The 27,488-nt window shown below is 42.0% G+C and overlaps 1 protein-coding gene across 2 annotated transcripts in view; it reads left to right on the forward strand.

Moving 5' to 3' along the window:
- TMC5 (transmembrane channel like 5) overlaps positions 1-27,488 on the forward strand; it is a 319,514-nt gene that overhangs the window by 140,858 nt on the left and 151,168 nt on the right. For both annotated transcript variants that reach the window (XM_077448949.1, XM_077448948.1), the window contains 4 exons: positions 4,159-4,303; positions 8,517-8,681; positions 15,419-15,576; positions 15,667-15,745. In XM_077448949.1, coding sequence (XP_077305075.1) covers positions 4,159-4,303; positions 8,517-8,681; positions 15,419-15,576; positions 15,667-15,745 — 547 coding nt within the window. The remainder of the gene's footprint in view (positions 1-4,158; positions 4,304-8,516; positions 8,682-15,418; positions 15,577-15,666; positions 15,746-27,488) is intronic.

The following is a 27,488-nucleotide window of genomic DNA, read 5'->3' on the forward strand; positions in this document are numbered from 1 at the left end:
GTCATTTTAGGAGCAATACTGTAGGTGTCTGAACACAATAAAAATGATCTGTTTTATTATATTTTACTCTCCTATTGATGTATTCATTCGGGGTGCTTTATTTAAAGTCCTATTGATGTATTCATTCGGGGTGCTTTATTTAAAGTTTATAACTATAACTGTCCCATATACATGCATAACTTCAAACTACAAGACTTTTTAAAAACATTAATGCATATAGAAGGGTTTGGTTAACTTTTAGCTGATTATCTTAAAGGTTAACTTAAGATAAATGAAAAAGCATTCATTCAAAAGCAGTAAAAAGATAACAAGACAAATATGAGGACATTATTTTTCCAAGTGAAGGTAATTGGTGTTTTCTTAAAAGGAGCATTACCACTGATTAACAGAGGCTGGCGTCATAAAACAATTATTTTGTAAAAGCACAGGGTCAATGTTCATACTTTCAGACCTGTCAGGATCTAAGAATCAAGCAATACAGGGTTATTTATTATTGTTGTGCTTCATTGCTAAGTGTGTGCCAGAAACCATGAAATCTGGCCGAGACAGAAGTACAGTTAAATCAGACTTGTTTAATAATAAAAGTAAAAAGAACAAATGTAGTCAAAACATAGCCAAAGTTCAGTAACCAGAACGGATAGTCAGCCAAGCCAGAAGTCAGGGATCAATGTAGTGGAACAACAAGCAGGATCTGGAGCCAGAAGGGATGTCAGCAAAGCAAGTCTTGAACAGGATCACGGGAGATCTGTGATGTTGACCGAGGCGAAGGCAGAGATCCACCGGGCTGAACAGCTTAAGTAGGCAGGAGTGATGAGCGGGATATCATCAACAGCTGAGTACCTGTGGAGAGATAGGAGCTGGCAATTAGCCAACAGCTGAGCGACCAGCTCTGAGAAGGAAAGGCTGAGCCCAGCCCTGACAGTGTGCCTACAGACAAAAGATTATCTTTTTTTGATCCAGCCCATTATGGAAAATTATTGTATATCTATAAACACACCCTGATCTCTTCGGATATCTCATGGGCTACCCTTCTTGGAAAAAAATCAGTTGACTAGCTCACATTTTAGCTGACGTTAACTGTTCCTTTCACTAAAGATAAGTTGCCATCAGGAGTCAGGTGCCTATAGATGATACTCTCCCTATCTAAGCTTATTTTTGGCCATCACATCAAAATATTATCCAATGTCTATAGGGAAGTGTACATAAGCCCTCCGCGAGCATCCTCGGGGGACAAAAATGATGTCAGAAAATCCTATCTGATCGTAATGTTTTTCTCAAGCGCCTGAACTGTATGTGCACTGCTCACAAATCCCTCTCCCCAATTGTACTAATTAGGGGTGCTTGTGTGACTACATCATCACCACGCATAATATGTATAGCCAAGACATCACGTGTTTCTAGTGTGTAGATCCAGCTTTACAATGCTCCCATTCTTCCAGCCAATCTAAAACATGCTTTCTCACAGGGAGATCTTTTGTTAGAAAGACCTTTTAGTGTTTCAATTGTGCTTACATGTTCAACCACAATTTGACATCTGTTATTGCCTTTTATGTTTTTGGGTGTCAGGGAAAAAACTAAAATAAAATCATCCAAAGGAGTGCATAGGAAAGGTTTGATCTCTAAACTATATATCAAATTAGGAGAGAAGCTCCTGTGTGGAAAAGGGCCCGATAAGAGCAGGGAGGGTTGGGCCAGGGATATAGGACCAATAAATCAGGAACAATGGGGGAAAATTGTCGAACAGGGAGCCTGATCTCAATATCTCCATCACAAAGGGTGTCCCACTTGCTCTTTATGTACAGGGCATACTATACTCCCCAAAAAATGTTTACATTTGGTAAGATACCTAGGGACGAATGCCATAGGTGTAAAGCCCCAGGGGATCTCCTCCATATGGTATGGAAATGTCCAAAACTTTTTAGATACTGGATGGAGATAATCGAGAGGATAAATAGGATTTTTAAAACCACTCTGAAACCTGAGGTGAAGATATGTCTTTTAGGAATGGTGGAGGAGGGCAGAGTATCTGTCCGGGTCAAGACCGTAGTATTGAGATGTCTATATCAGGCGAGACGGCTGATACCAATGAATTGGCAGCCTAGGATTCCCCCCTCCCCAGAAATATGGGCTGAAGCCATGAGCTCAATGATCTGGTGTGCGAGGGCGATGTATGTCAGGCAAAATAATCTAAGGAAATTTGAGGACCTGTGGAGACTCTGGCTGAATGAGGTGGGCTGAAATCTGGGTATAGGGCTCGGGGCGGCTCGAGTACTCGCCCCATTGGCGGGTGGGAGCAAGCGGGGAGTTTATCCCTGCGGCTCCTTTCCTCGGGCTGCCCTTTTTGGCTTGGGTAGTGCGGGAGTTTGGGGGGCGCCCTTCCCTTCGGGCCTGGCGGTGTCTCTGTTATCTTGTTTAACTGATAGAGCCTCTCTTTTTTTCTTTTTGCTCAAATGTAGGGTACCAGCAGTGTGCATAGGGGGGTGGGTTAAGGAATGGCCGTGGGTTTGAAAATGGGATAGCAGGATTGGAATCTTGTGGGTTATTCTTTTTTATATGGCCGCTATGTAAAGCTGTATAAAGTGGATGTTTTGTAGCTGTGAAATTTGAAGCTTGAAATTTAATAAAAAGTATATAAATAAAAAAAATAAAATCATATGCAGTCAGGGTGGACTGACAGCTCATGGGGCCCCCGGGCAATAGGAGATTATGGGGCCCCCAGGCAATCAGAGATTATGGGGCCACACAGTATGCAATCACACAGTATACACATACATGTACACACAATATACACATACATGTACACACAGTATACACAGACATGTTTCCATTGGCTGAGAAGGTACTGGAGAGTTGGGGCAGCTATAATCTAAGCTGTAAGAGACATTTCAGAGACAGATGTAAAAAAAACACAGATTTTTACATACTTCCCTGGTTTTACTGAGGCTGGCAACCCTGATGGGGCCCCCTAGTGGCCCGGGGCCCTCAGGCAGTGCCCGAGTGGCCGAATGGTCAGTCCGCCCCTGTATACAGTACATTTCTGCAATGCATGCATATTTTCCAATGTGTATATCTTCAAGTACAGAAAATATCCATTGATCTGCCAGATCAGCGCCTAATTTCTTGTTGTGGGCTATAAAAAAAATGCTTTCAAGGGTTAAATTCAACAAACCAAAATAAGAAGAGTTTTTGGCAAAGTTTATGTATTTTTAAAATTGTTTTGAGTCAGCTTTATTTTAAAGCAGAGCTCCAGTTTCCAGTTTATCACTTATATAGGCTTGATGTGCTCCCTCCTATCCACCATCTTCTGTGCATGACAGTTTCAAGTAGTCCATGCAATGATCCTCTGACCATCTCATTCTGGCTATGGCACGAATCTAACTTCTATCTGCGTGGCACTGGCTGTCCTGTATCTGACTGCAGTTTTTATGCCTTTTGTAGTTCTCCAAATTGCAGGGTTGATGTTTTCAGATCCCTGATGATATAAATAGCAGTAAACCTACACCAGGCAATGCTGACATGCAATTATTGACATGTCACTTTCCTAGCAGAATTTAGACAACCCTTTGCACATAGAGGTGGTTGTGTGTAGTATGCACATTCATTTTCCTCTGCTTGCTATGCCCAAACACAATACAGCCTCAATCTACTGGCAGTGTATTCCCCAAAGTCTCCTGAGGCATTCCCAAGGGAAGAGTAGTCCCTGTGTTGGTGCACACCTTAGTGATGCCAACCCTTTGAGAGTCGCTTTGCCCTGCCCATACAGAGAGAACAGCATGGAGAAGAAGACTATGAGAGTATAACATGCACGCAAATTTTAGAAAAAATGTGGTGTATTATTATATTAGTGTTATTTTTTTTAATTTTATGCCTGGATTGACCAGGGGCATGGGAGAACTAGCGCAACACTTTAAGGCAGACTGGCTCTAACTGAAACCTCCAACTCTGCTGTCTACTAGGGGATGTATCACAGTAATGAGTCTTTCATCTGTATTTGTAAATTTCACCTTAATTTGATTTTCACCTTGATTTCTGTTCACAGCTGTTTTTGTTTCCAAGATGGCTAAACTAAACTAAACTACACATTCCCTTTTAACATCTTTTCTTTGTGGAATTATACATTTGGTTTCTAATACTTTACTAATCTGTTCTGTTTTTCAGCATGGCAAAGTCATTCAAGAAGAATTTCATTAACCCTACTACCCATATGGGAAACACTGCAAAACTGCTGTGCAGCTGGGATTTCAGCATAAATAATGAGAAAGCTATAAAATTAAAGAAAATACATCTCAGTACACAAATAAAGGTAGAATATTAAATAAAACAAATTTCCTGTTACCTATTGATTTAGTGTGTACCAATTGCAGAATTTTCTATGAAGTTTGGCATACTATACTGTGTCTCTTGTTTCCTGCCAAGGAAACTGGTTTAAAAACTGGTTTTAGCCAGGCAAACAATACAGTATTGTCCATTTTGTATGTAAACTTTGAAACTGATATGAGATGTACATTTCCAAGATTTGAGTAAAACTGATAATAATGCTCCACGCCACCACCTTTTGGACACATTTACCACTAAGCCACTGTGGACAGCACTATGGTTTAGTGGTTAGACTGGGCCCCTGGTTCAAATTCTGGTCAGGACATTCTGTCAGTGGCGGCCCTTCCATTAGAGGCGCACGGGCACCACCCCCCCATCCTTGCGTCTGCCCCCCTAGTCTACATGCAGGGTGTCAGATTATGGATTCCGGTAGGGGGGGGGGGGTTTAAACACGTGACTAGAGTCAGAGGTTCTAATGAGTGGGCTCTGAGCGTGGAGCATTGCGCTCTGACCCCACCCAGAGGTGTGACAATAACAAATGAATATTCCCTATTGCCACACTGATCCTCCCCTGGCCAATCAGAAAGTGGGTCTTGACCCGTCAACCGATTGGACGAAAGGAGAAGCGTTCCAATTAGCCTACGAGGAGGAGGGAGGAGATGTCACGCAGGGGAAGCCCAACCCACCAGCTGCCATGGAGGAGCGCTCTATAGGCTGTCATTTCTCTCAATGCCTGTGTACCGTGCCCGCTGTACCCATCCCCTGCCAGGGTAGGCTTCAAGCTGAAGAGAGGAAACAAAAGTCTGAAAAGGGGAGAAAAGCCGCCGCCGTCGGGCCAGCACAAGGTAATAGAGTCGGCGACGGGGGGGTGTGTATATGGTGCGCGGTGGCCTTACTGGAGCGACGGGGGGACATCTGCGGTCAGGTTCGTCTGCCACCCCCCCCCATGACAGATGGAGCACAAGCCGTCACTGTTCTCTGTATGGCGTTTACATGTTGTATCTCTGCTTGCATGGGTTTCCTCTGGGAACAGTGGGATCTTCCCACATTTCAAAGACATGCTGGTAGGTTACTTGTTTCCTGTCTAAATTGGCCCTAGTTTGTGTGTATGCATGCTTGTGAGATAGGGACCTCATTGTAAGCTCATTGAGGGCAGGGACTGGGGTAAATCTACAGTATGTAAATTGCTACATAATTGTTGGCTCTCTTAAAAAAAAAAAAAACTATAACAAATACATTCATTAAAAATAAATAAAACTAAATTAAATGGTAAAAAACTGTTTTGTAAAAGGCATCACTTATTTCCATTGTATCCATTCTGCCCAAACACAAATTTTTGCTTTTGGTTACTGACCACCAAAAACTATATACAGGATGCAACTTTGCCTACAGAACTCTAGGCTTATTGCCTAAAATTATCTACAAAGGAAATAGAATTTGGTGCCCATAATAATCACATCAAACAATAAATATTATTTATAGATAAGCTTTTCAGCCACATGCTGTGTTCCCTGAACAATTGCACTGTTATGTAGACAGACTGCCATAATCAGAAGGCAAAAGCAGCGACAGGCACACAGCATGGGATCTGACGTTGGCAAATTTCCTATCTAGGGTAGGATACAATTACGTGTTCTAACCTTTAATATAAATGAAGTCTGAATAAACCTAATGGATAAATATGTAAACTGGAAATAAGGGGACATCAATATTTTTAATACATGGTTCAATTACTCTCCTGCATTGCTTAGAATAAAATCATGTAATTACATAGTTATATAGCGCGTAAGGTTGAAAAAAGACACCAGTCCATCCAGTTCAACCTGTGGTGTGTGAGTATGCTTGTTTTTATGTCAATAGTACATTGTATATCCCTGTATGTTGTGTTTTTTAAGGTGCCCATCTAATAGTTTTTTTTTTAAACGATCAACGCTTCCTGCTGATACCACTGCTTGTGGAAGAGAATTCCACATCCTTACCACTCTGACAGTAAATAATCCTCTACACAGTTTAAGGTTAAACCGATTCTCTTCCAATTTTTAAATAAAGTGGGGAGTTGGGACTTTAGATGAAGCACTTCATGTGATGTGCCTCCATCCCGGGTTCAATAAATAAAAGCAGGAGGTTGGGACTTTAAAGAGGTGGTTGACTCGAGTAGATTGTATACATTTTTTTAATGTTGGAATAAAAAGTATATAAATGCGTAACAATGATATAGCTCAAGTAAGAGAATCAATGAGTATGTGCATGTGTACTACCATCGTATTTACAGTTATATTCATAATCGGCACATAACAACAATTTGGTAAAAAATATTTAAAACAATAGCAAGGTTGATTCACATAGCATTTGGCAGCCTTGGTGGTACAAAAAATATGACATGTCCAGATGTATATCCTAGTAGGGCATATAACTATATCCTTAAAGCCCAATGCATTTCTGTGTAAAAACACTTCCTCAGGGGTGGATATAATAAGATATCTGAAGAAACATGTAAAGTAGAAGTTAGTCCTAATGTTGAGGTAAATACAACAGGAGAAAAAATAGTTGTTGGCCCTAAGTATTTACGTGCCAACAGATAGCGACCACAAGCACCATGAACAGAACACGGGCCACAAGAGTAGTCCGTCCCGGGAGCTGAGGTGGTCATGTACCTCATGTCCATAGGGGTGCACAAACAGGCCCCCCCAGATGAATGCAGGTACTTGTTCTCCAAGATGTGTCCTGAATAAGGAGGAGGGGATTGTGATGTGATCTGTAGTGAGTGAATGAAATGACCGTTAATTGGTGAAAGTGGATTTGAAAGGTTTAATGTAATGTGAAAAGTTGAGTGTAAAGTGAAAAGAAAAAATATATGCTAAACAAAATAGATAAATAAAAATATATAAAATCTAAAAAATGTGTAAAAAATTTGAAAAAATAAGAATAAAATGTAAAAGGGTGTATGAGACAGGTAGTGATGGGAACCACCGAAAGTATACTATGGTAAGTACTAGGAGAAATCGCATTAGCCCATGCAATGGAAAGGCTAGGAAAAGAAGAGAGAGCAAATTGAAAAACCACTGTCACTGAGTTGTGTAGGGTTTACCTTGAATAGGAGTGTGGTAGTAAAGGAGCATCCAAAAAGTGAATGTCCTAGCATGTCTGTGAGGAGAGGGGAACTGCACTTCGGGAGTGACCTTAAGTACACCCCAGGGGGAGGGGCTACCACCAACGTCATGCACACGGTAGGTAAGGGAATGGGCCTGCACGTGCAAATGCCACCTGGGACTCAGCACCAAACGACCCCACCTGGTGGCTAGATGGAACCAGAAGTTCCAATTTTAGTGAATGGCCGCGTGTCTTTTTAAATTCCCTTTCACTGAAAAGTGTTTTCCCTATGCTAGGGTCACCAGTGTGGTATTTGTACATCGCTATCATATCCACTCTCAAGCCTCTCCTCTCCAGAGAGAATAGATTGACAAAACTCTGATGATTTTAGGCTGATTGACTGCAATAAATATTGATATTCACTGTACGATCTCTAGCAATACTGACCACTGTAAATTTTCAAACCAGAATTCACTACCCCCCCAATATTCCAGTTTGTGTACATGTTTGGCCAATTATTAAAATGTGTTTTTATATTTTAATAACTGCTCATTAATTTAAAGCCTACAACTTTGGCATTGTGATTTATGACTGGAAATAGCTCCACCTAATGCAGTTTGCAGTCCTAGGTAGAATGGAATGTTGATACTATGATAATAAGTGTACATGATGAACATGATGAAATTACTTGTATCAACTAATGTTAATGGACATTCAAAAAGTTATATTTTAATAAGTTAAGTACATTGATTTTTATTTATTTTTTTACATAATTTTTTACATACGGCTTCAAGTCTGCAGGGGCCTGAGAACCACACAAAAAGTGCCAAAACGCCACAGGTTTTGCATTGGGCCTTTAGACCTTAATAGTGAAAATGCACAGGAAATTCAATGTGTATATAGATTTGTTATATTTAAAATTATTTGCAGCATTACCATTTCTATCAATTGAAAACAAATGCTTTCTTTCAGTATAATTAAATGTAAAAGAGAAAACTGCTTGCAAAATAAAACTTTGGTTGTTTTAAGGTGCTTTTATCCACACATTTGTTTATATGCAAATATCTGCACTAATTCATGAGGTTGCGTTAACATATTTTTTATTGTAGGAAATGCTGTCAGAAAAGTTGCTGCAGAAATTAAAGCTTTCAATTAGTCAGAAACTGGCTAGGCTTGCCATTCACCTGGTTGCTTGGATCGCAGCAATAGGGCTGGCAGTTGGCTGTTGTGCTGGAGTATACTTCCTCTGTGTTCATGTTGGATTATCTGTACAGGTAATTATCTTATGAACCCTTTTTTTAAAGTGGACACATTTAGCAAAATCCTACAAGATGTTAAGAATGTGTCCAGCAGATTTCTGTATATGAGTGTCAGCTTTTAAAGAACAAAAAACTTTTTACTGTGATTGTATTAGAAGAACTAAACATAATAGGCTTCACGTGTTTATGCATTCTCATGCGGGCAATCCCATTCATGTCAGTTGGATGAACTGGCTGCATAGACACATTTGCTTCCGCAGCCAAATGCATACAGTGCAGGGCCGTGCAATAAAATTGCCACCTCATCCCTTTAAACCTGAACACATATAAATTACAGTTCTGTGGCTGATTAAGGTAATAATTAAACTCACTTAAGCTGGCCATACACCTATAGATTATCTGCAGATTTTCTATGGTTAGATGGGAAAAGTGCAACAGATTTCTCCGTGTTTGCTAAACTGTGTGGATGGAGGAATCTGCCACTTTTTCCATCTAACCATAGAAAATCTGCAGATAATCTATAGGTGTATGGCCAGCTTTAATGGCTTATCTGTATTAAAGAGGAAGTAAACTCTGCCACTCTGATGCTTCTTTTCATTTAGTCCATTGTAATAAGTCATTATCAGACTATAGCCACTGTAATCCAGCCCAAATCGCATATTACTTACTGTTTAAAGAAACTTTAAAAAACTTGTTTCCAGGGGTTAGGCAGCGCCATCTTAAGTATTGTTTTCTGAGTCCACAGTAGAGTGTATTTCCGCCCTTACATTGAGCACTTCCTGTACTGTTAACCAAGCCTCCTTCTCAATCCAACGTTTCTATGGCAACCCTGCTTCCCTGTTCATAGCTTACTTGTTTATTTCATAGTATTTACTTGTGCCGATGTCTAATGTTTCCCTTTGTCAGACTTATCAGCTTCAGCTGACAAGACTGCAGTAATGGCCAAGTTTAGACTGTATGTCATGTCACATGGTCACATGGTGTGTAGGAGGAAGCTCTGAGTGATTAGCAGGGTTCAGTGGTGTGCCGTAGGAAGTCGTGATAACAGATAGATAAGACATAGAGAGTGTGCCTTAAATCAGGGGAGATCTAGGCATGCTCAGTGACTTCATTCTACAGAACAACAAGGATTACAACAATACTAAGCAAGTAAGGAGATTTCTACAAGCAGTGTTCATTAGGGTTTTTTATGCTGATTTACATGGGACAAAGGTGTGGGGGAGGGTTTACAACCACTTTAAATTAGCTCCAGAACCTGTGTAATTCATATGTGTTCGGGTTTAAAGGGATGAGGTGGCAACCTTACTGTGCAACTGCACCCCTGTCAAATTGGGAGCAGCAGCTGTCTCTGTACGGCCACTACATCCTAATTGACATGAATGGAACTGCCTGCACAGGGATGCACGGAACGCCTGTGCATCTTCGTGCAGACAAACATAGCCCTCACATGCGTGTGTGCTCTAGAACACCAATGTGAACGTGCCTTTACAACAAGTTTACATTTGTGTGGTGTGTTTTAGGTGCATTGCATTTTAGACATGGTTTACAGGTGTTTTAACTGCATTATCACTGAACTCTTAATGCATGCGTTTTCATGAAAGAACATCAAAGATCCAGCAAGCAGGACTTTTTTTCAACACATCGCACCTAAAACGCACATAAAACATTTAGGTATGAATGGAACCTTTTGCCGGCTATTTATTAACCACAATGTAACTGCCCCAACTATCACAAACACTGCAGTGTAGGAAGCAGGAAATATGTACTGAAGTCTGTTACCTTTTTTTGCATGTTGCATTTTCATGACTAGTTTAGAATCATGTAAAGTGCTGCATAAATTGATGGCGCTATATAAATCCTGAATAATAATAATAATTCCAGGAATTTCCAGGAGTGAAATTCAGAGCAGGATGTTGTACACACCAGTCATTATGTCATTAACCATCATAAAGATATAATTACAGAAGTGACAGAAATTCTTTTCAAACTCATTTCTGATGTCTTGGTCCAGAGATTATTTTTACAGCCATGCTTGGAATGGCACAGGAAAACAAGTTTGTATCTAAGCAATAGTGTTGCTAGGCCCCAGAACACAGACAATGTGCCCTATGTCTTCTACTGAGTGACTTTTTGCAGTAACCATTGCCTTCATAACTAGTATGACAAAACATTTAAGGTATTTGATATAGAATTTTAAAAATAATTAAATTTCCCCTTAACCAATTTATGCACATTGATTTACAGTGAAGTTATACATTTTATGCACAAAGAACTGTTGGGGCATCAGGTAATTTGTAATGTCAGGTCTTTTTTTCAGTTTTGGTCATATCATCACATTTAGAAAATTGGTTATTATTGTTTACTTCTTTCCACAAAAAAGGATAGTAGTTTTATACTTAGAGCTTATTCTAAATGGATTTAGGAGGGTTACAGGTTAGTGACATAGACAGAGATGACACTACCTGGAAGTGTTAGATTCCTCTGAAACTTTGATCCATGGAAGCTTTTTTTCCCCAAAACAACATGAGCATGAGGCGGTAATAATGTTGCCATTAATTTTACTTTCCTTTTACAAGGTTTTAATTCAAAAATTGTCTTATTAAAAATCAATTGACTATGGGATCACAATAATTAATTACATACAGTACTAGCTGTAACAACATAATAGTTTTTATGACCTACAGGTTTTGAACATATTTTTAAAAGTGACTGTTATATTGCTTTTTATTACACAGAGACTGATTTTCCAACCTGTTAACTCCCTTCCTACCTTGGACCTAAAAATAACCATTGAAAGTAATCAATGGGCACACATGGTTTCATTTTTCAAAGATATAATGACATTTTAAACATACTGTATGTGCACACCTTTACTTAAATATGGTTTTGAAAAATGGCGTGTACAGTCCCTTTAAGAGAAGGAAGCAAGAGCTGATGGTAAAGAGAAGTTAATAGTGGGGTGGAGAATGATAGCTGCTAGATAAGTGGGAGACAATGGTGGAGTAGATCGAATAGAACAGAGGCAGGAAAAGTGGCCACGTGGAGGGGAATGCCATGTTATGGATGACAACAAAGGCAATATCGAAATATAATTTATATTCATTAAAGTTTCATAAAATTCATTTATAGCAACCCTTCACTTATAATGTAAAAGTACCACAAATCTACCTCTTCCCCTTCTCTAACCTACTTGGTTGTTTTTTGGGGTCTTTTTTGTCTGGGAGTGCGTATCTCTTTTTGACGGGTACCCAGGTCCACTGCCATAGTTCTCACCTAGGCGAGAACAAAAGCAATGTTATCTTGCGTATTGGGGAGCTGAGTGTGAAATAGCAGGAAGTCATAGGCAGCTCTCACATCCAAGATCCAAAGACCAGCTAAGAATTGGCCCAGGTGAAGACAACACTAGACCCCTGGGCTGGTGAGTGTCTATTTATTAAAAGTCAGCACCTACAGTATTTGTAGCTGCTGACTTTTAATGTTTTTTTAAACAACTGGAGTTAATCTTTAAAATAGAGTTAGGAAAAAGAATGGGGAACAGTGAGGATGGCAGAGGTGGAAGTTGTGCAAGATCCCTGAGAATGTAAAGCTGCATATGCTAAAAGAATCAAGAATTGTCATTCTCTCTATATATTATACAGGGCTAGTAAAAGGTATTTCCATGTATCGGCTTATTTACATTTTTTTTTTTTTTTTTTTAAGGAAATGCAATATGTTGGAAGCAGTGGTGTTTCAGCGGATGTTTGGGTGTCCTTTTGAATGCCCTAGATTTATGGCTAAAAAAGCACGGTCAACAAAGGGCCAAAGTACATATAGAATAACTAAATCCATTAGATGTGGTGTCTGAATTTGCTTTCTTTCTTCAGGCTCAGAAGTTTTTCAGCAAATATGGAAAATATCTGTTGATCTTGCCACACCAAAAATGCAGTGTGTTTGTCACTTCATCTAAACTGAATGTTCTCTATCTTCTGTAAACTACTTATCTCCCAACCCCCATTTAGTAAAGATTAACAAAGACAGATATGTCTGCATCCAGCCTAGGTGGCAATAATAGTCTCTCCATAGACCATGTGGAGGTATGAGTGTAGCCACCCAGGAACAGGATTTGCGTTATTTGCAAGAAGCCTGAGAAACAAAATCGAATACATTTATTTTATCTACGGTTTAGTAAACTTCAATATATACAATTTTTGTTTTCGGGTTTAAATATGCATCAGGCTCAACTGAAAGGGGGAAAGATGCCCAAGAGAGGGAAGACAAAAAAGAGAAATAAATATGGGAGAGATAAGATGAGGGTCAAGAAATAACCTTATCCACTTTTTATTGATATGCTACCAGCCACGCCATATTTTAATCTACTGTGGATGCCCCCAGGACTTTTAGGACCCTAGGAATGCTACTGGACTAAAGTAGCCAATGAAACAAAGTCCCTTTAAATGCTGTAATAGTAATATTAGTGTTTCTTATGTACTTAAAGTGGTTTGGTACCTAAAAATGAAAGTTCATGTTATTAAAATCAACAGTTAGCATACTTACCTAAACGAACCCTGAAAAAAAAAAATATTATTTACTTACCTTTTATTTCTGATGTTTCAGCTGACTTCCGGGTTCTCCTCCCGTGGGAGTAGGGGTGGCTATCGTCCTCGCAATGGTCCCTGGGAAATTTCCCAAGAATCCATGGGGGACATTGAAATTGCGAAATCTCGCAAGATTTCGTTCGGACGCCGGTCACGTGACGAGGGCGTGTACGAATTTGCCATTTTTAAAGTGGGCAGGCAGCTGTATCTGCCATTACACACGAGGTAGCAAGCAAACAAGTGATTGCTTCTGTGGGTTCGTTTTCATTCATTCTTTGTTCTCTGTGCTGTGTGGTTTTCGTTGCCTTGACAACGGGGCGGGAACTTCCTGGAGTTTTTCTTTCCTTGTCACTGCTCTCACTGAGCATGTGCAAGATGGAGCAGAGCATGCTGGGAGCCAGACGTCATCATATACCAGGAAGTAAATGCCTGTGGGCTTCAGACGCCCACAGTTAAAATGGAAAATGCCAGAGTAGGTTTTTATAAGTCATCCTGAAGAAAAGATTCGTCGCGCCGGGGGTCAAATAAACGCCGGACGTGGATGCCAATCGAAGCTAGCACTCACCCACCAGTGAGACAGGTAAGAAAAAAATAAAAAAAGAGCGGAATCCCACTTTAATTTTGTGGACGCTCATGCTGGTCTACCCATGACTGGCATCTCTGTGGAGCAAACCACCTGGGATTGCTTTGGAAACTATTTCCATCACTGAAATCTATGAGTGATCAGTCAGATTTATTGTTTATGTGGCAATTACGATAACTGGTAACATTAAACTGAGTGATACAGATTAGCCTTCAAGTAGATCAGAGCTATGACTGCATTAGAAAAGGTTTAACTTTGCCATGATAGCGAAAAGAGCAGGGCCCACTAGTAGCTGAAACTAGCAATAAGATATTATGATATTTATATAGATTTCAATTCAAATGGAGTGTTTTCCTAAGCCTTATTATATTTTTTTGCCCACTTTTTCCATCCAAAATTTAACACATCGGAATTTCTGTCCTTGCAGGGGTTGTTTGGCATTAAACGCCAATTTATTTCAGTTTCCTGGCTTTTTTGTGGCACGGCTCTGTCTATTTCTTCTTAGGACAGAGCACCCTCAGTCTCAGCCTCTCTGAAGTCAGTCTGGTTCTACAGCCAGACAGATCTGAGCTCTCCTTTGAGAGCAACACCTATGTGACTCTAACCGACACTTTCTCTGCTGAAACCAGCACCATCTCCGCACAAAGATATAATATCCATCTTTAAAAAAATATAACAATATAACTGGATACTAAGATTCATAGGTAAAGTTGATCCAGGGAATATCCTATTGCCTTGTGTATATAGGATTGCATGATTTTTTTTTTTTTTTTAGGATTTTTTTTCCCCCTTTTATTGGTTGAACTTGACGGTCCTGTGTCTTTTTTTTTTCAACCAGACTAACTACGTAACTATATTAAATATAGCAATTAGTGTAGGCAGAGGCATGATGGGAGTTTTGCAACAGCTGGAGTGGCGCCAGTTTGAGACCCCTGCTCTAGAATTATTACAGATCTGGTGCAGGTACAAAACCAGCTTCAATTACATAAGTGCAGTAAAGAAATGTTAAGTCTTGAGCCAGCTGTCCAACCATTAAAGTTGTTATAAACCCTTTTGTCTTACTTTTATCTATAGGTAAGCCTAGAATAAGGCTTACCTATAGGTAGTGGAAATGTCATTATGTAGTAGATATTTCACTTGAAGTGTGCCAGTGTCATCATCGGCGCATGCACTGTGAAGAAACAGACCACTGTGGCGTTTCTTCCCCCAGTGTGTGTTGTGACTGACGGCTTCCGCGTGTCACAGAGCCAGAGTCCACGGCCCAGGAAGGAAGAGGGCGAAGATGGACACGGCCTGCACAGGGGACAGCATGGGCTTCATTTGCAGTTAAGAGTCATATAATGGGCTAGTATGCGATGCATACAAGCCCATTATGCTTTTAATTTGTAGGCCTTGCGGAGTAAAAGAGGAAGTAAAACTCATCAGGGTTTACTTCCTCTTTAGTGGACAAATATAAATCCTTTGGCAGGAAAAAAATGCTCCCATATATATGTATTTCATCTTTCAAAATCACATCCAGCCTGAGAATAGCTTAAAAATCTAATATTCCTAATACTGTTCTATCATATATGCCATGTGTGTGTTTCTTTTAACAGGAATCCAATTTGGATGAGCTAACAAAGCAAGCATCAACATTGTTAGTTCCAGTGGTAGTCTCCCTTATTAATCTCATCATGCCTCTAGTCTTTGCCATGTTTGGCCTTGTAGAGAAATTCAAGTATCCCCGCCATGAGATCTATGTGGAGATTTTGAGGTGAGGCTTTTCTTCTGTTATATTTTTGATACAAAATTGAAATGAAATTTCTGACTTATTGTATACTGTATATGGTTATGTCTTTTATAGAAATATTCTTCTGAAAATCTCAATTATTGGAATTTTGTGCTACTACTGGTTGCAGAAAGTTACAGAAAGTAAACTTGAGGTGGGTCACATTTTTGTAAGTTATAAATAAACACTGGGAATACTATTAATATTATTATGTTATCTGCATTTTCCCCTTGAAATTAAAAAAGCCAAAAAGTTTTTTTTTGTTTTGAATAAAGTTCAACAAAAATTAAATTTCTGCTAGGTTTGTACTGCTAACTAGGGATGGCCGAACGGTTCGCCCGGCGGTCGTTTCGCAGCGAATTTCGGCTGTTCGCGGTTCGCCCGATCGGCGGACTACTGCCGCCGTTCGCCCGGCGGACTTCCGTGTTTACTGTGTAAAAGAACTTTGACCTATGATGACACATCCATCATGGGGTACAGGACAGCCAACTGAGACATTACAGCACATGGACACTTGGACATTCCCCCTAACTTATAAATAGACCCGATCCGGCGGATATTTTACATTCTTTCTACTGTCATTATAGGGAGAGATTGCTGTGTGGAGCAGGGAGAGACTTCAGTGACCCAAATCGCTAGCTATTAGGTCCACAAAAGTTCTTTTAAGGACTGGTATCATGGTATAGGTGTTAGGTGTAGTTCAGGATATAGGTTTGAGGCAGTGTTGTGCTAGTGATTGTTGCAGCAGCCTGAGTGTCTTTTGTCAGTGTAGAGAAAGGGACAGGACGCTGAGTGCTGCAGGGACAGTCAGTTTAATCATTAGCTGTTACTATTAGGTCCACAAAAGTGCTATTTAAGTTATTGTTCCAGCAGCCTCTGTTTTGTCAGTTTAAATAGTGTGAGGCAGTGAGGGACAGTCAGTTTAATCAGTAGCTGTTACTATTAGGTCCACAAAGGTTCTTTTCAGGACTGCTATGTTAATAGGCTTGTACACGTATAATATTCTTTCTTCCAAATATAGAAAGAATATTATACTTGACTGCTGCCCTTCTGCTGCAGTAGTCCTTTATCAGTATAGGGACTGAGGTACAGTCTGCTAATCATTCACAACCTACTTGTTCCACAAAGGTCCTTATAAGGACTGGTAAGGTCTAGGGTACTACAGTACATAGGGTTGAGTGAGGTACAGTCTGCTATTTCTTAAGGACTGGTATAGGTCCACAATTTATATAGGGTTGAGGTGCACTACTGCTGACTGCTGCCCTTCTGCTGCAGTAGTCCTTTATCAGTATAGGGACTGAGGTACAGTCTGCTAATCATTCACAACCTACTAGTTCCACAAAGGTCCTTATAAGGACTGGTAAGGTCTAGGGTACTACAGTACATAGGGTTGGGTGAGGTACAGTCTGCTATTCCTTAAGGACTGGTATAGGTCAACAATTTATATAGGGTTGAGGTGCACTACTGCTGACTGCTGCCCTTCTGCTGCAGTAGTCCTTTATCAGTATAGGGACTGAGGTAAAGTTTGCCAATCATTCACAACCTACTTGTTCCACAAAGGTCCTTATAAAGACTGGTAAGGTCTAGGGTACTACAGTACATAGGGTTGAGTGAGGTACAGTCTGCTATTCCTTAAGGACTGGTATAGGTCCACAATATATAGGGTTGAGGTGCACTACTGCTGACTGCTGCCCTACTGCTGCAGCAGTCCTTTATCAGTATAGGGACTGAGGTACAGTCTGCTAATCATTCACAACCTACTTGTTCCACAAAGGTCCTTATAAGGACTGGTAAGGTCTAGGGTACTACAGTACATAGGGTTGAGTGAGGTACAGTCTGCTATTCCTTAAGGACTGGTATAGGTCCACAATTTATATAGGGTTGAGGTGCACTACTGCTGACTGCTGCCCTTCTGCTGCAGTAGTCCTTTATCAGTATAGGGACTGAGGTACAGTCTGCTAATCATTCACAACCTACTTGTTCCACAAAGGTCCTTATAAGGACTGGTAAGGTCTAGGGTACTACAGTATATAGGGTTGAGTGAGGTACAGTCTGCTAATCCTTAAGGACTGGTATATCACGGTGCTGGTGTCAGTGCTTTATGTCACGCTGCTGATGTCAGTGCTCTCTATCACGGTGCTGGTGTCAGATCACTCTATCACGGTGCATGTGTCAGTGCTCTATATCATGGTGCTGGTGCTGGTGATCATCTCCTGCACCCTCTTCTTTGCCTACCCTGACCTTTCCTCGCCTCCATTGTCTCAAGAGTCCTGAATTGTCAGAATTTCACATATAATAAAAGAATGCTTGTAGTTGTCGATCCCAGATTCACCTCATACATGTTTTATGTCATTGGCCATGTGGTGGGACTATGTGTGCACAGCTAGTAATTATTTTGTGGCTGCAAATATGACCTGTAGGTTTGTAAAGTTCACCATCCCTGTGCTGTGCTGACTTCCTCCTGGGGCTGCTTATTATGAGGGGCTCCCACCATCCCTGTGCTATGCTGACTTCCTCCTGGGGCTGCTTATTATGAGGGGCTCCCACCATCCCTGTGCTGTGCTGACTTCCTCCTGGGGCTGCTTATTATGAGGGGCTCCCACCATCCCTGTGCTGTGCTGACTTCCTCCTGGGGCTGTACCTCTACTGTGCATATCATGAGGGGCTCCCACCATCCCTGTGCTATGCTCATTATGAGGCGCTCCCACCATCCATGTGCTGTGCTGCTTTCCTCCTGGGGCTGTACCTCTGCTGTGCATATTATGAGGGGCTCCCACCATCCCTGTGCTATGCTCATTATGAGGGGCTCCCGCCATCCCTGTGCTATGCTGACTTCCTCCTGGGGCTGCTTACGGTGCAGGTGTCAGTGCTGTATATCACGGTGCTGGTGTCAGTGCTGTATATCACGGTGCTGGTGTCAGTGCTTTATGTCACGCTGCTGATGTCAGTGCTCTCTATCAGGGTGCTGGTGTCAGATGACTCTATCACGGTGCAGGTGTCATTGCTGTATGTCACGCTGCTGATGTCAGTGCTCTCTATCAAGGTGCTGGTGTCAGATCACTCTATCACGGTACAGGTGTCATTGCTTTATGTCACGCTGCTGATGTCAGTGCTCTCTATCACGCAGCTGGTGTCAGATCACTCTATCATGGTGCAGGTGTCATTGCTGTATGTCACGCTGCTGATGTCAGTGCTGTATATCACGGTGCTGGTGTCAGTGCTATATATCACGGTGCTGGTGTCATTACTGTATGTCACGCTGCTGGTGATCATCTCCTGCACCCTCTTCTTTGCCTACCCTGACCTTCCCTCTCCTCCATTGCCTTTGTGCGCTCCACAGTCCTGAATTGTCACAATTTCACATATAAAAAAAGAATGCTTGTAGTTGTCGATCCCAGATTCACCTCATACATGTGTTATGTCATTGGCCATGTGGTGGGACTATGTTTGCACAGCTAGTAATTATTTTGTGGCTGCAAATTTGACCTGTAGATTTGCAAAGTTCTCCTCCCATTGAAGTCAATGGGCCCCGCCGCGAACGTTACGGTTCGCGAACTATCGGCCACGTTCGCGGTCCGCGTTCGCGAAACGTCCCGTCGGAAGTTCGTCCATTACTACTGCTAACCAGGATGATAGCTTTACCCTCACTTCCTGTTCTGATGACTACAGATTTACCAGTAAAACAGGGGAACTAGTCTTCCCCTACTTTAGTAAAGAAAAGTTCCCCCCTATTATCTGTCTGCTAAAACATTATCAACAAGACAGGAAGTAAGGGTAAATCTCTCCCAATGGAGCCTCAGACAGCAGTAAACCCAGATGGGAAGGAGCCAAAATTAAGATTTTTTTTTTGGCTGGACGTACACTTTCATTTCCAGTGTCCATGACATCCAGTGTCATTCCACATTTGTTTGAAATCTTTTTTTTTTTTTATGAAAAATTATCAGTCAGATCATTTACAATGCCTGGCTCTCCCTGAGATAACGTTATCCAGGATTTGTGCATGCACATTGAGTAGTGAGGGTCTGAACATGCTGAGCAGACATGTTGGTGCGACTTTAGAAGGTATACCTGTTACGGACTCCCATACTCAAGGGGAGCATGTCCTCCATATTTAGCTTCCATTGTGTGGTACCAGCACGATCCAAGGTCCCTTAGTTCACCCAGTCACTTGTCAAAGCATTAGTGTAGAGTGGTAACAAACATCAGACTCTTTATTCAAACACAGGGACAGAGAGATATACTGTACACTTAGAGGACAATCCCCTCTTCTTTACATAATGACAGAGGGTGGGGTAAACTTTACCTCCTCCAGTAGCAAGACACACAGGTGTATTCAACGTTCCTATAGACTGTCTTTGGGAGGGGCTGCTGGAGAAACCCCCTCCCCTCTCCCAGCTAATCCACATAGACATATACATCCCATAATAGGTTGCTCCCAAGGCAGACAAACAATAGAACAATGGGATATAGCCATGCCTCTAACGATCTAGTAAAATTATACAACAGTCCCAAGTGAAAGAGCCCCTTCATTCTTTCAACACAAGCCAGCCATATAAGACCCTGGATAACAGGGATAACATGAAATGCTGACTCCAGTGTAGTTTTACGGTGAGTTGGGTTAGTGCAGTCCCGACTGGGGTTCTCAGTCACTCTGGACAATGAGTTTCCAGAGCTCTCTAAGGTTAGCTGGGTTCCACAAGCCTGCCTCCCAAAGTGACTCCCAAATCTTTCAACACAAACCACACATATAAGACCCTGGATAACAGGGGTAACATGAAATTTTGAGTCCAATGTGGTTGTACGGTGAGTCGGGTTAGTGCAGACTGACTGGGGTTCTTGGCCCCCTGTGCCCCAATAGACACAGCTTAATGTACACATAGGAGGGGCCAGGGAAGCTGGACAATGAGTTTCCAGAGCTCTCTAAGGTAAGCTGGGTTCTGCAAGCCCCCCCCCCCCCCCCCCCCCCCCGCCCAAAGTGACTCCACTAACAATACGGAACAGACAATGAGAATTTACTAAGACTGGAACAGTTGTTTATGGCAGCCAATCGGCTTCTTGCTTTTCTTTTCAAAGTTTAAGTGAGCAAGCTGAGGCTGGAAGTTGATTGGTTATTATACACAGCAGCTCCAGATTCTATCTGCTCCAGTTTTAGTAAATCCCCCCCCCCCCCCCACATCCCAATGTATCTATTGTATAGCACTGTATTTTACAGGACATTCAATTCTGCTTTTTACTTCTGCTCTTTTCACCAGTCCCAGCAGGTACATAGTGTATCATAAGAAAGTATTTTGCACTGTTTTTATCTGATCTTTACCCCTAAGTAAACTATACAGTAAAGTTATATAGACAGAAGTGTACAGTATATGATTTGTGCTGGCTAACACCTATAAAACCATGTATAGACATGTACAGCATGTAACTGGACTGTTCACGTATCATATTTATTGAAACAAGTGTACAGAATGTGGCTGGCTGCCTAGAACATGTTTTTTATTAAGAGAGGTGTTTTCACTGCAATTTATTCTGTGGTGGCAAATTTGTAGAGCCACCTAATGCGTGGACCAATTCTTTACTTCCTTGAAACGTACTGTAACTATACCAGGTCTCTATATTATGAATGCACAAATAATGCTTAAACCTGAACTCTGACATAAGCATATATTGTGTAAATACAAGAGGCATGTGTATTCATACTTAAGTCATAGTGTGTTTTGTATAGAGTGTTATTTTTTTCCAGATTTGTGCAGTAATCCAGTGTGAAACTTTGCTTCTGTGCAGGAGCTTCCTGTAATAAAGACCGGTCCCTGCTGCTCTCTGTCCTTGTGCAGGGTAACTAGTCTTGCTTCCACCCTCTTCCTGTAGTTTTCTGCAGGTAGCTTGTAGTGGATGGGGCCTGCTGGGCCCATCCTACAGCTCTGTTAGCTGTACAGGCTACATACAGCACAGTGATGAAGTCAATGTTGAATGCCATTTTTACAAGGTAATAACTACATCTGCAAAAAGCATTTGGTGCATACAGCATGTAGTTTCACTGTTTGTGGCTATTGAGGAAGATATCTAAATGAACATTTTTTTGCCCTGAGTTCAGCTCTAAACTATGAACATAGTTTTATTGAGGCTTTCCCAGTTCAAAAAATTAAAAAAAATCACAAAAAAACAATATTCTCTCCTTCATCCTTCAGACTTTAAAAAAAGGGGAGATCATAATGCCATAGGAGTTGTAAGGAGCAAACAGAATCAGGGGCGTACCTAGAGCGTTTGGCACCCGGGGCGGATCCTACATCAGGCACCCCCCCAACTTTTAAATAAAAAACACCCACTATTTATTTTGCATTTTCTCAAGCATATTTATTGTATACAGCACGCGCCTGGATTGTGCACCCTGTATATAGCACATATCTGCATTCTGCACCCTGTATACAGCATGCCCCTGCATTCTGCACCCTGTATATAGCACATATCTGCATTCTGCACCCTGAATACAGCAAGCGCCTGCATTCTGCACCCTGTATATAGCACATATCTGCATTCTGCTCCCTGTATACAGCAAGCGCCTGGATTCTGCACCCTGTATATAGCACATATCTGCATTCTGCACCCTGTATACAGCATGCGCCTGCATTCTGCACCCTGTATATAGCACATATCTGCATTCTGCACCCTGTATACAGCATGTGCCTGCATTCTGCACCCTGTATATAGCACATATCTGCATTCTGCATCCTGTATACAGCACGCGCCTGCATTCTGCACCCTATATATAGCATGCGCCTGCATTCTGCACCCTGTATACAGCACATATCTGCATTCTGCACCCTGTATATAGCACATATCTGGATTCTGCACCCTGTATATAGCATGCACCTGCATTCTGCACCCTGTATATAGCACATATCTGCATTCTGCACCCTGTATATAGCATGTGCCTGCATTCTGCACCCTGTATACAGCACATATCTGCATTCTGCACCCTGTATACAGCACACACCTGCATTCTGCACCCTGTATATAGCACATATCTGGATTATGCACCCTGTATATAGCATGCGCCTGCATTCTGCACCCTGTATATAGCACATATCTGCATTCTGCACCCTGTATACAGCACATATCTGCATTCTGCACCCTGTATATAGCATGCACCTGCATTCTGCACTCTGTATACAGCACATATCTGCATTCTGCACCCTGTATACAGCACACGCCTGCATTCTGCACTCTGTATATAGCACATATCTGCATTCTACAACCCCCCCCCCCCTCAGGTCAGCTACACTATACACATGGCAGGGGGAGGGGGTGATGGACACAGCAATCACCCTGACCCCCCCTCAGACCAGCACAGGGGTAGACACAATACTCCAGCCTCTTCTTACATCAACCCCCCCCCCCCAAACAGCTACACTATACACATGGCAGGGGGAGGGGGACACAGAAATCACCCTGACCCCCCCCCCCCCCTCAGACCAGCACATGGCAGGGGTAGACACACTCCTCCAGCCTCAGGTCAGACAGCTACACAATACACATGGCAGGGGGAGGGAGTGGTGGACATAGCAATCACAGTCACTGTCCCCCCAACCTTAGACCAGTACAGGGGTAGACACAATTCTGCAGGCTGCAGCCTCTTCTTACATTAATCCCCCCCCCTTCACCACCTCGGGCTCTCAGTCTCGGCTAGGGAGGAGTCTGTATTCACTGTGTGAAAGCAGCCGCCCCAGCGGAGAGAGATGACAGACACACACAGGCAACATCAGTGGTGGGTGGAGGCGGAGCTAGCAGGTGGGAATACGGTCACTCACTGAACAGTCTGGAACAGTCCATTGCAGCCACGGCGCTGGGGGGTGTTCTAAAAAAAACAGAAAATGAGCAACCAGAGACACCAGGGATGCGCTTGAGATGATCTGATGGTGTCACCCAGACTCAGGTGTGGAACGCACCCCCATAGCAAAGTCACTCGGCCCCTGACACCCCCCAAAGTGTGGCACCTGGGGTGGACCGCACCCCCCGCCCCCCTATTGGTACGCCCCTGTACAGAATACCAGATGAAGGATATTTTATCTGGTGTTTATAACTAAGTTGATTTAACAGGGGTATAGAGTTAACCAAAAAGTACCATTCCACCAATGTTAGGGAGTGTGAGCAAAATTATCTTCTTGGCAAAAAAAGTACAAAATACGTAGGAAGTTTTAGCATATTTTGGCATGCCCTCAAACATTTCACGAAGACAAGCTTTTGGATTACAGACATAAGGCAGAGAACAGTAGAATCTAAGTTGCTCACTTCCCTTCAACAACAGTGTACCAAAGGGCAAGTATGGGAATAATGTGCCACTTTGCCAAAGCCCTGAAAACACAATGGAGAGGAGTGTAGACTGAACTTATAGAGCCAAAACCAAGTATAATATGTCTGGTGGAAAAACGTCAACTGTATTACCCTGTAATATGAATCATCAAACGCTAGAGATCTAGCGATTGGGTTTGCCATGCATCTTTGGATCTCTGGTATGTGAATCAAATGTGGCCTTTATTGCTGCATAGTAGGTGAAAATCAGCTTGGTTTGGTCCAGCTGTTGTGTATTTTTTTTTTCAAGGACTGATAAAACCGAGGATATTCTGCAGAGAGGCCAAACTGGGAATGCACAACACGGTGCATTTGAAAATAACTAAATGTATAATTAAATTGAATTTGGAACTCATCCTGGAGTTGTTGGAACAACTAAATTTATTTGGAAGGCAAAAGCTGCTGAACAGTTTAAGCCCTTGTGTAAACCAACATTGTATATTGGGAATTACTTTCAAAGCAAGGTTTTAATTGTATGCTTATATATATATATATATATATATATATATATATATATATATATATGTGTGTGTGTGTGTGTGTGTGTGTGTGTGTGTGTGTGTGTGTATATATATATATATATATATATATATATATATATATATATATATATGTATATGTGTGTGTGTGTGTGTGTGTGTGTGTGTGTATGTGTGTGTGTGTATATATATATATATATATATACACCTAGATGTGTCATGTGTCATGAGGTTACCCTTTTTTTTAACTGATATTCCTACCTTTTTGTATGCAGGCATAGTCAGACAGCTGCAGTCTCTCCCCTTGTCTGTCCCTGTACCATGCTGATTTACTCACTTTCTCTCCTTGCTCCTGCCGCTTCTCTGTTTAGGTTCCTTCCAACTGCCTCATGTGGTGGGATCCTTCCAGGCCAGCCTTCTGAGCTCCAGCCTGAGCTAAAACCCCTCCTCGACAGGGGTCCCACAAGGGCCAATGATAGATTCCGCTCAGCACTGCTTCTCCATCTTCCACCTCAACCTCCTGACTGGCATTGCTCATTCCTATTTAAGGGCTCTTTAGTCCCCTGCCAGGCCCACTTCCTGGGGATTGGCTAAAGGCCCCTAAGTATTCGAGGCTTCTGCCCACTATCTTCTAGAACGTTCTCCAACATTCTAGAAACAGCAGGAGGCACCAGAGAGATGCCGGGATGAGTCATCCATAACCTTGACCCAGATTTCATGCTTTAGGTTTATCCCTAGGCAAGATAAATGTGCCTTTACTACCACTAGTAGCAAACTAGAGGGTGCTACACTAGTATATCATAAACATTAAAGTAAAACACTTTGGAAGCCTCCTGGTCTGGCTGTTCTCTACACATAGACTCCACAATCCTCATCCTTTCTAATGAAAAGGGCATTCATTATTTTATCCAAGTGGTAAGTGACCGTGACCATTTGATAAAACAAAAAAAATGGAAAAAAATAAAACAAGATATCCCATGCAGGATACTTATATCTCAGAAGTGAAGACCGGTAAGTACAAGACTTGGGAAGCAATTGCTGTTCAGTGATCCTTTAACAGCCTCATTTGCTGAACCAGGAAGATCTGGAACTGCATGTGTAAGCAGTTTAAAAAATGTGTGTAAACCCCAAGATCAACTATACAGAATTGCAAATGTTTTAGCAAGTAAAATAGTTACCATATGTTCACTCCAGTAAATTGTTGGCCATACAACAACCCTTTTACCTCTATTTTTTTAAATTCAGGGTAAGGATCATGATCAATGATGCTGAGGGAATATTGAACTGCTTCTGTGAATTCCATCAACACATGTATACCTCAATACTTACCAAGGCTAGGCTCACATCAAATTGCACGCCTTCCAACACCAGCAAAGATAATTGCGCTGCTGCTTAGGAAATTTGTGGGGTGCCATTATTCCTGCTGGTAACCCCTAGCACTGGAAACCAAACAGTACTATGCGGTTTGCCTGTGGCCACATTTTTGGAAAAGGTGCTGGGACCTTTCCTCTGTTATCTCCAAAGGTACAGCAGCTCATGGTGTGCCAAAGCAAATGCAGCTGCTGAAAACTCCACGGATGGGAACCAGGCCTAAATTTCAAAATGATACACAAGCATATGAGTGCCTCAATAGTTATCATCTGCTTAGATTCAGTTGTTAGATAAATAAATGACTCTGGCAAGGCATCTAGCTCAGATGGCTTGCCTTTGGAGGTATATACAAGGTATATGGAATCCATTGTACCTGCCCTAAAGATGGTATAAAAAGAAGCTTTGCTGGTGGACAACTACCAAACTCGATATATGATGCCAGTATGGTGCTGATAAGGATCTGGTGGACTGTACTTCTTAGCCCCTGTACACACGGTCGAAGATTTTCGACAACCAAATCTGTCGGATTTTGTCCGTCGGATTTTGTCCGTCGGATTTTGTCCGTCGGATTTTGTCCATCGGATCTTGTTGCATACACACAGTCGGACTAAGTTGTCGAAAAATCCGATCATTCAGAACCTTATGACGTAATTTCGTTACGATGGGACTACGTTCAGGCTAGTAGCCAATAGCTTTGATGTAGGAATTTGATCTGAGCAAGTGTGGCACTTAGTCCGATCAAAATTCTCTACACATGATCGGAGTATGTCCGATCGAACCAGTTGGTCGGGAAATATTTCCAACATGTTGGAAAATTGGGTCCAACGGATATTCCGACGGAATCAGTCTGATGCATACCACACACAGTCCGATTATCCGACGACACGTTCCGATAGGACACATTCCGACGGATTCTCCGACCGTGTGTCCAAGGGCTTACAGCTCTATCTTCCATTCTAAACCTTGATTACAGATTTCTGCCCACTAAGTTGATCTGTTATAGTATATCTTATACATAGTGACTAAACTGGCTTTATTCCTGGTATCCATGATTAATGTTAACAAGACTCATGTCCTGGCTCAGCTTTCAGGCCAGATGCATTTTTACTAGCTTGCCTCAATCATTTTGGTTTAGGCACACATTTTAGGAAATGGATATATTTATACCGGTACTTTATTCCTCTTCACAATCTAATATTTTGGCCAATCATCTAATTTCCCCATCCTAACAGAGGTACGAAGCAAGGATGCACTGTGTCTCTACTTCTATCTGCTATGGCAATAGAGGCTCTTACTATTAACACACTTTTTTTTTTTAAATATGGAAAATGAAAGTTCCTTATCCCCTTCCCGCCGAGCATACGTAGATCTGTGTACTTGGCTTTCAGGGGTTAGCTTTCAGGCATCATCCCGGTATTGTTTTTTTAGAGCAGACGATCGGCTTTCAAGGTATAACAACCGATGCGGCTTATACTGGAGGAGCGGGAGGGGACATCCCCCCTCCCGACACCTTCTGCCGCTCTTTCCGGGCCTCCCATCCCACCGGAAGGCCTGATCGAACATCCGCTGCTTCCAGCGACTAGTGACAGACTGGAATGAAGCCAGAAACGGCTTTGTTCCAGTCTCCTGGATGTAAACACGGAAGCGATGTAACAACGTAACAACGTCACTTCTTGTTTACTCGGCTGCCAATGGCGCAGGAAT

The sequence above is a fragment of the Lithobates pipiens genome, unplaced genomic scaffold, assembly GCF_037356315.1.
Source record: "Lithobates pipiens isolate NorthernLeopardFrog02 unplaced genomic scaffold, aLitPip1_a1.2 Scaffold_22, whole genome shotgun sequence".
Classification (NCBI taxonomy): domain Eukaryota; kingdom Metazoa; phylum Chordata; class Amphibia; order Anura; family Ranidae; genus Lithobates; species Lithobates pipiens.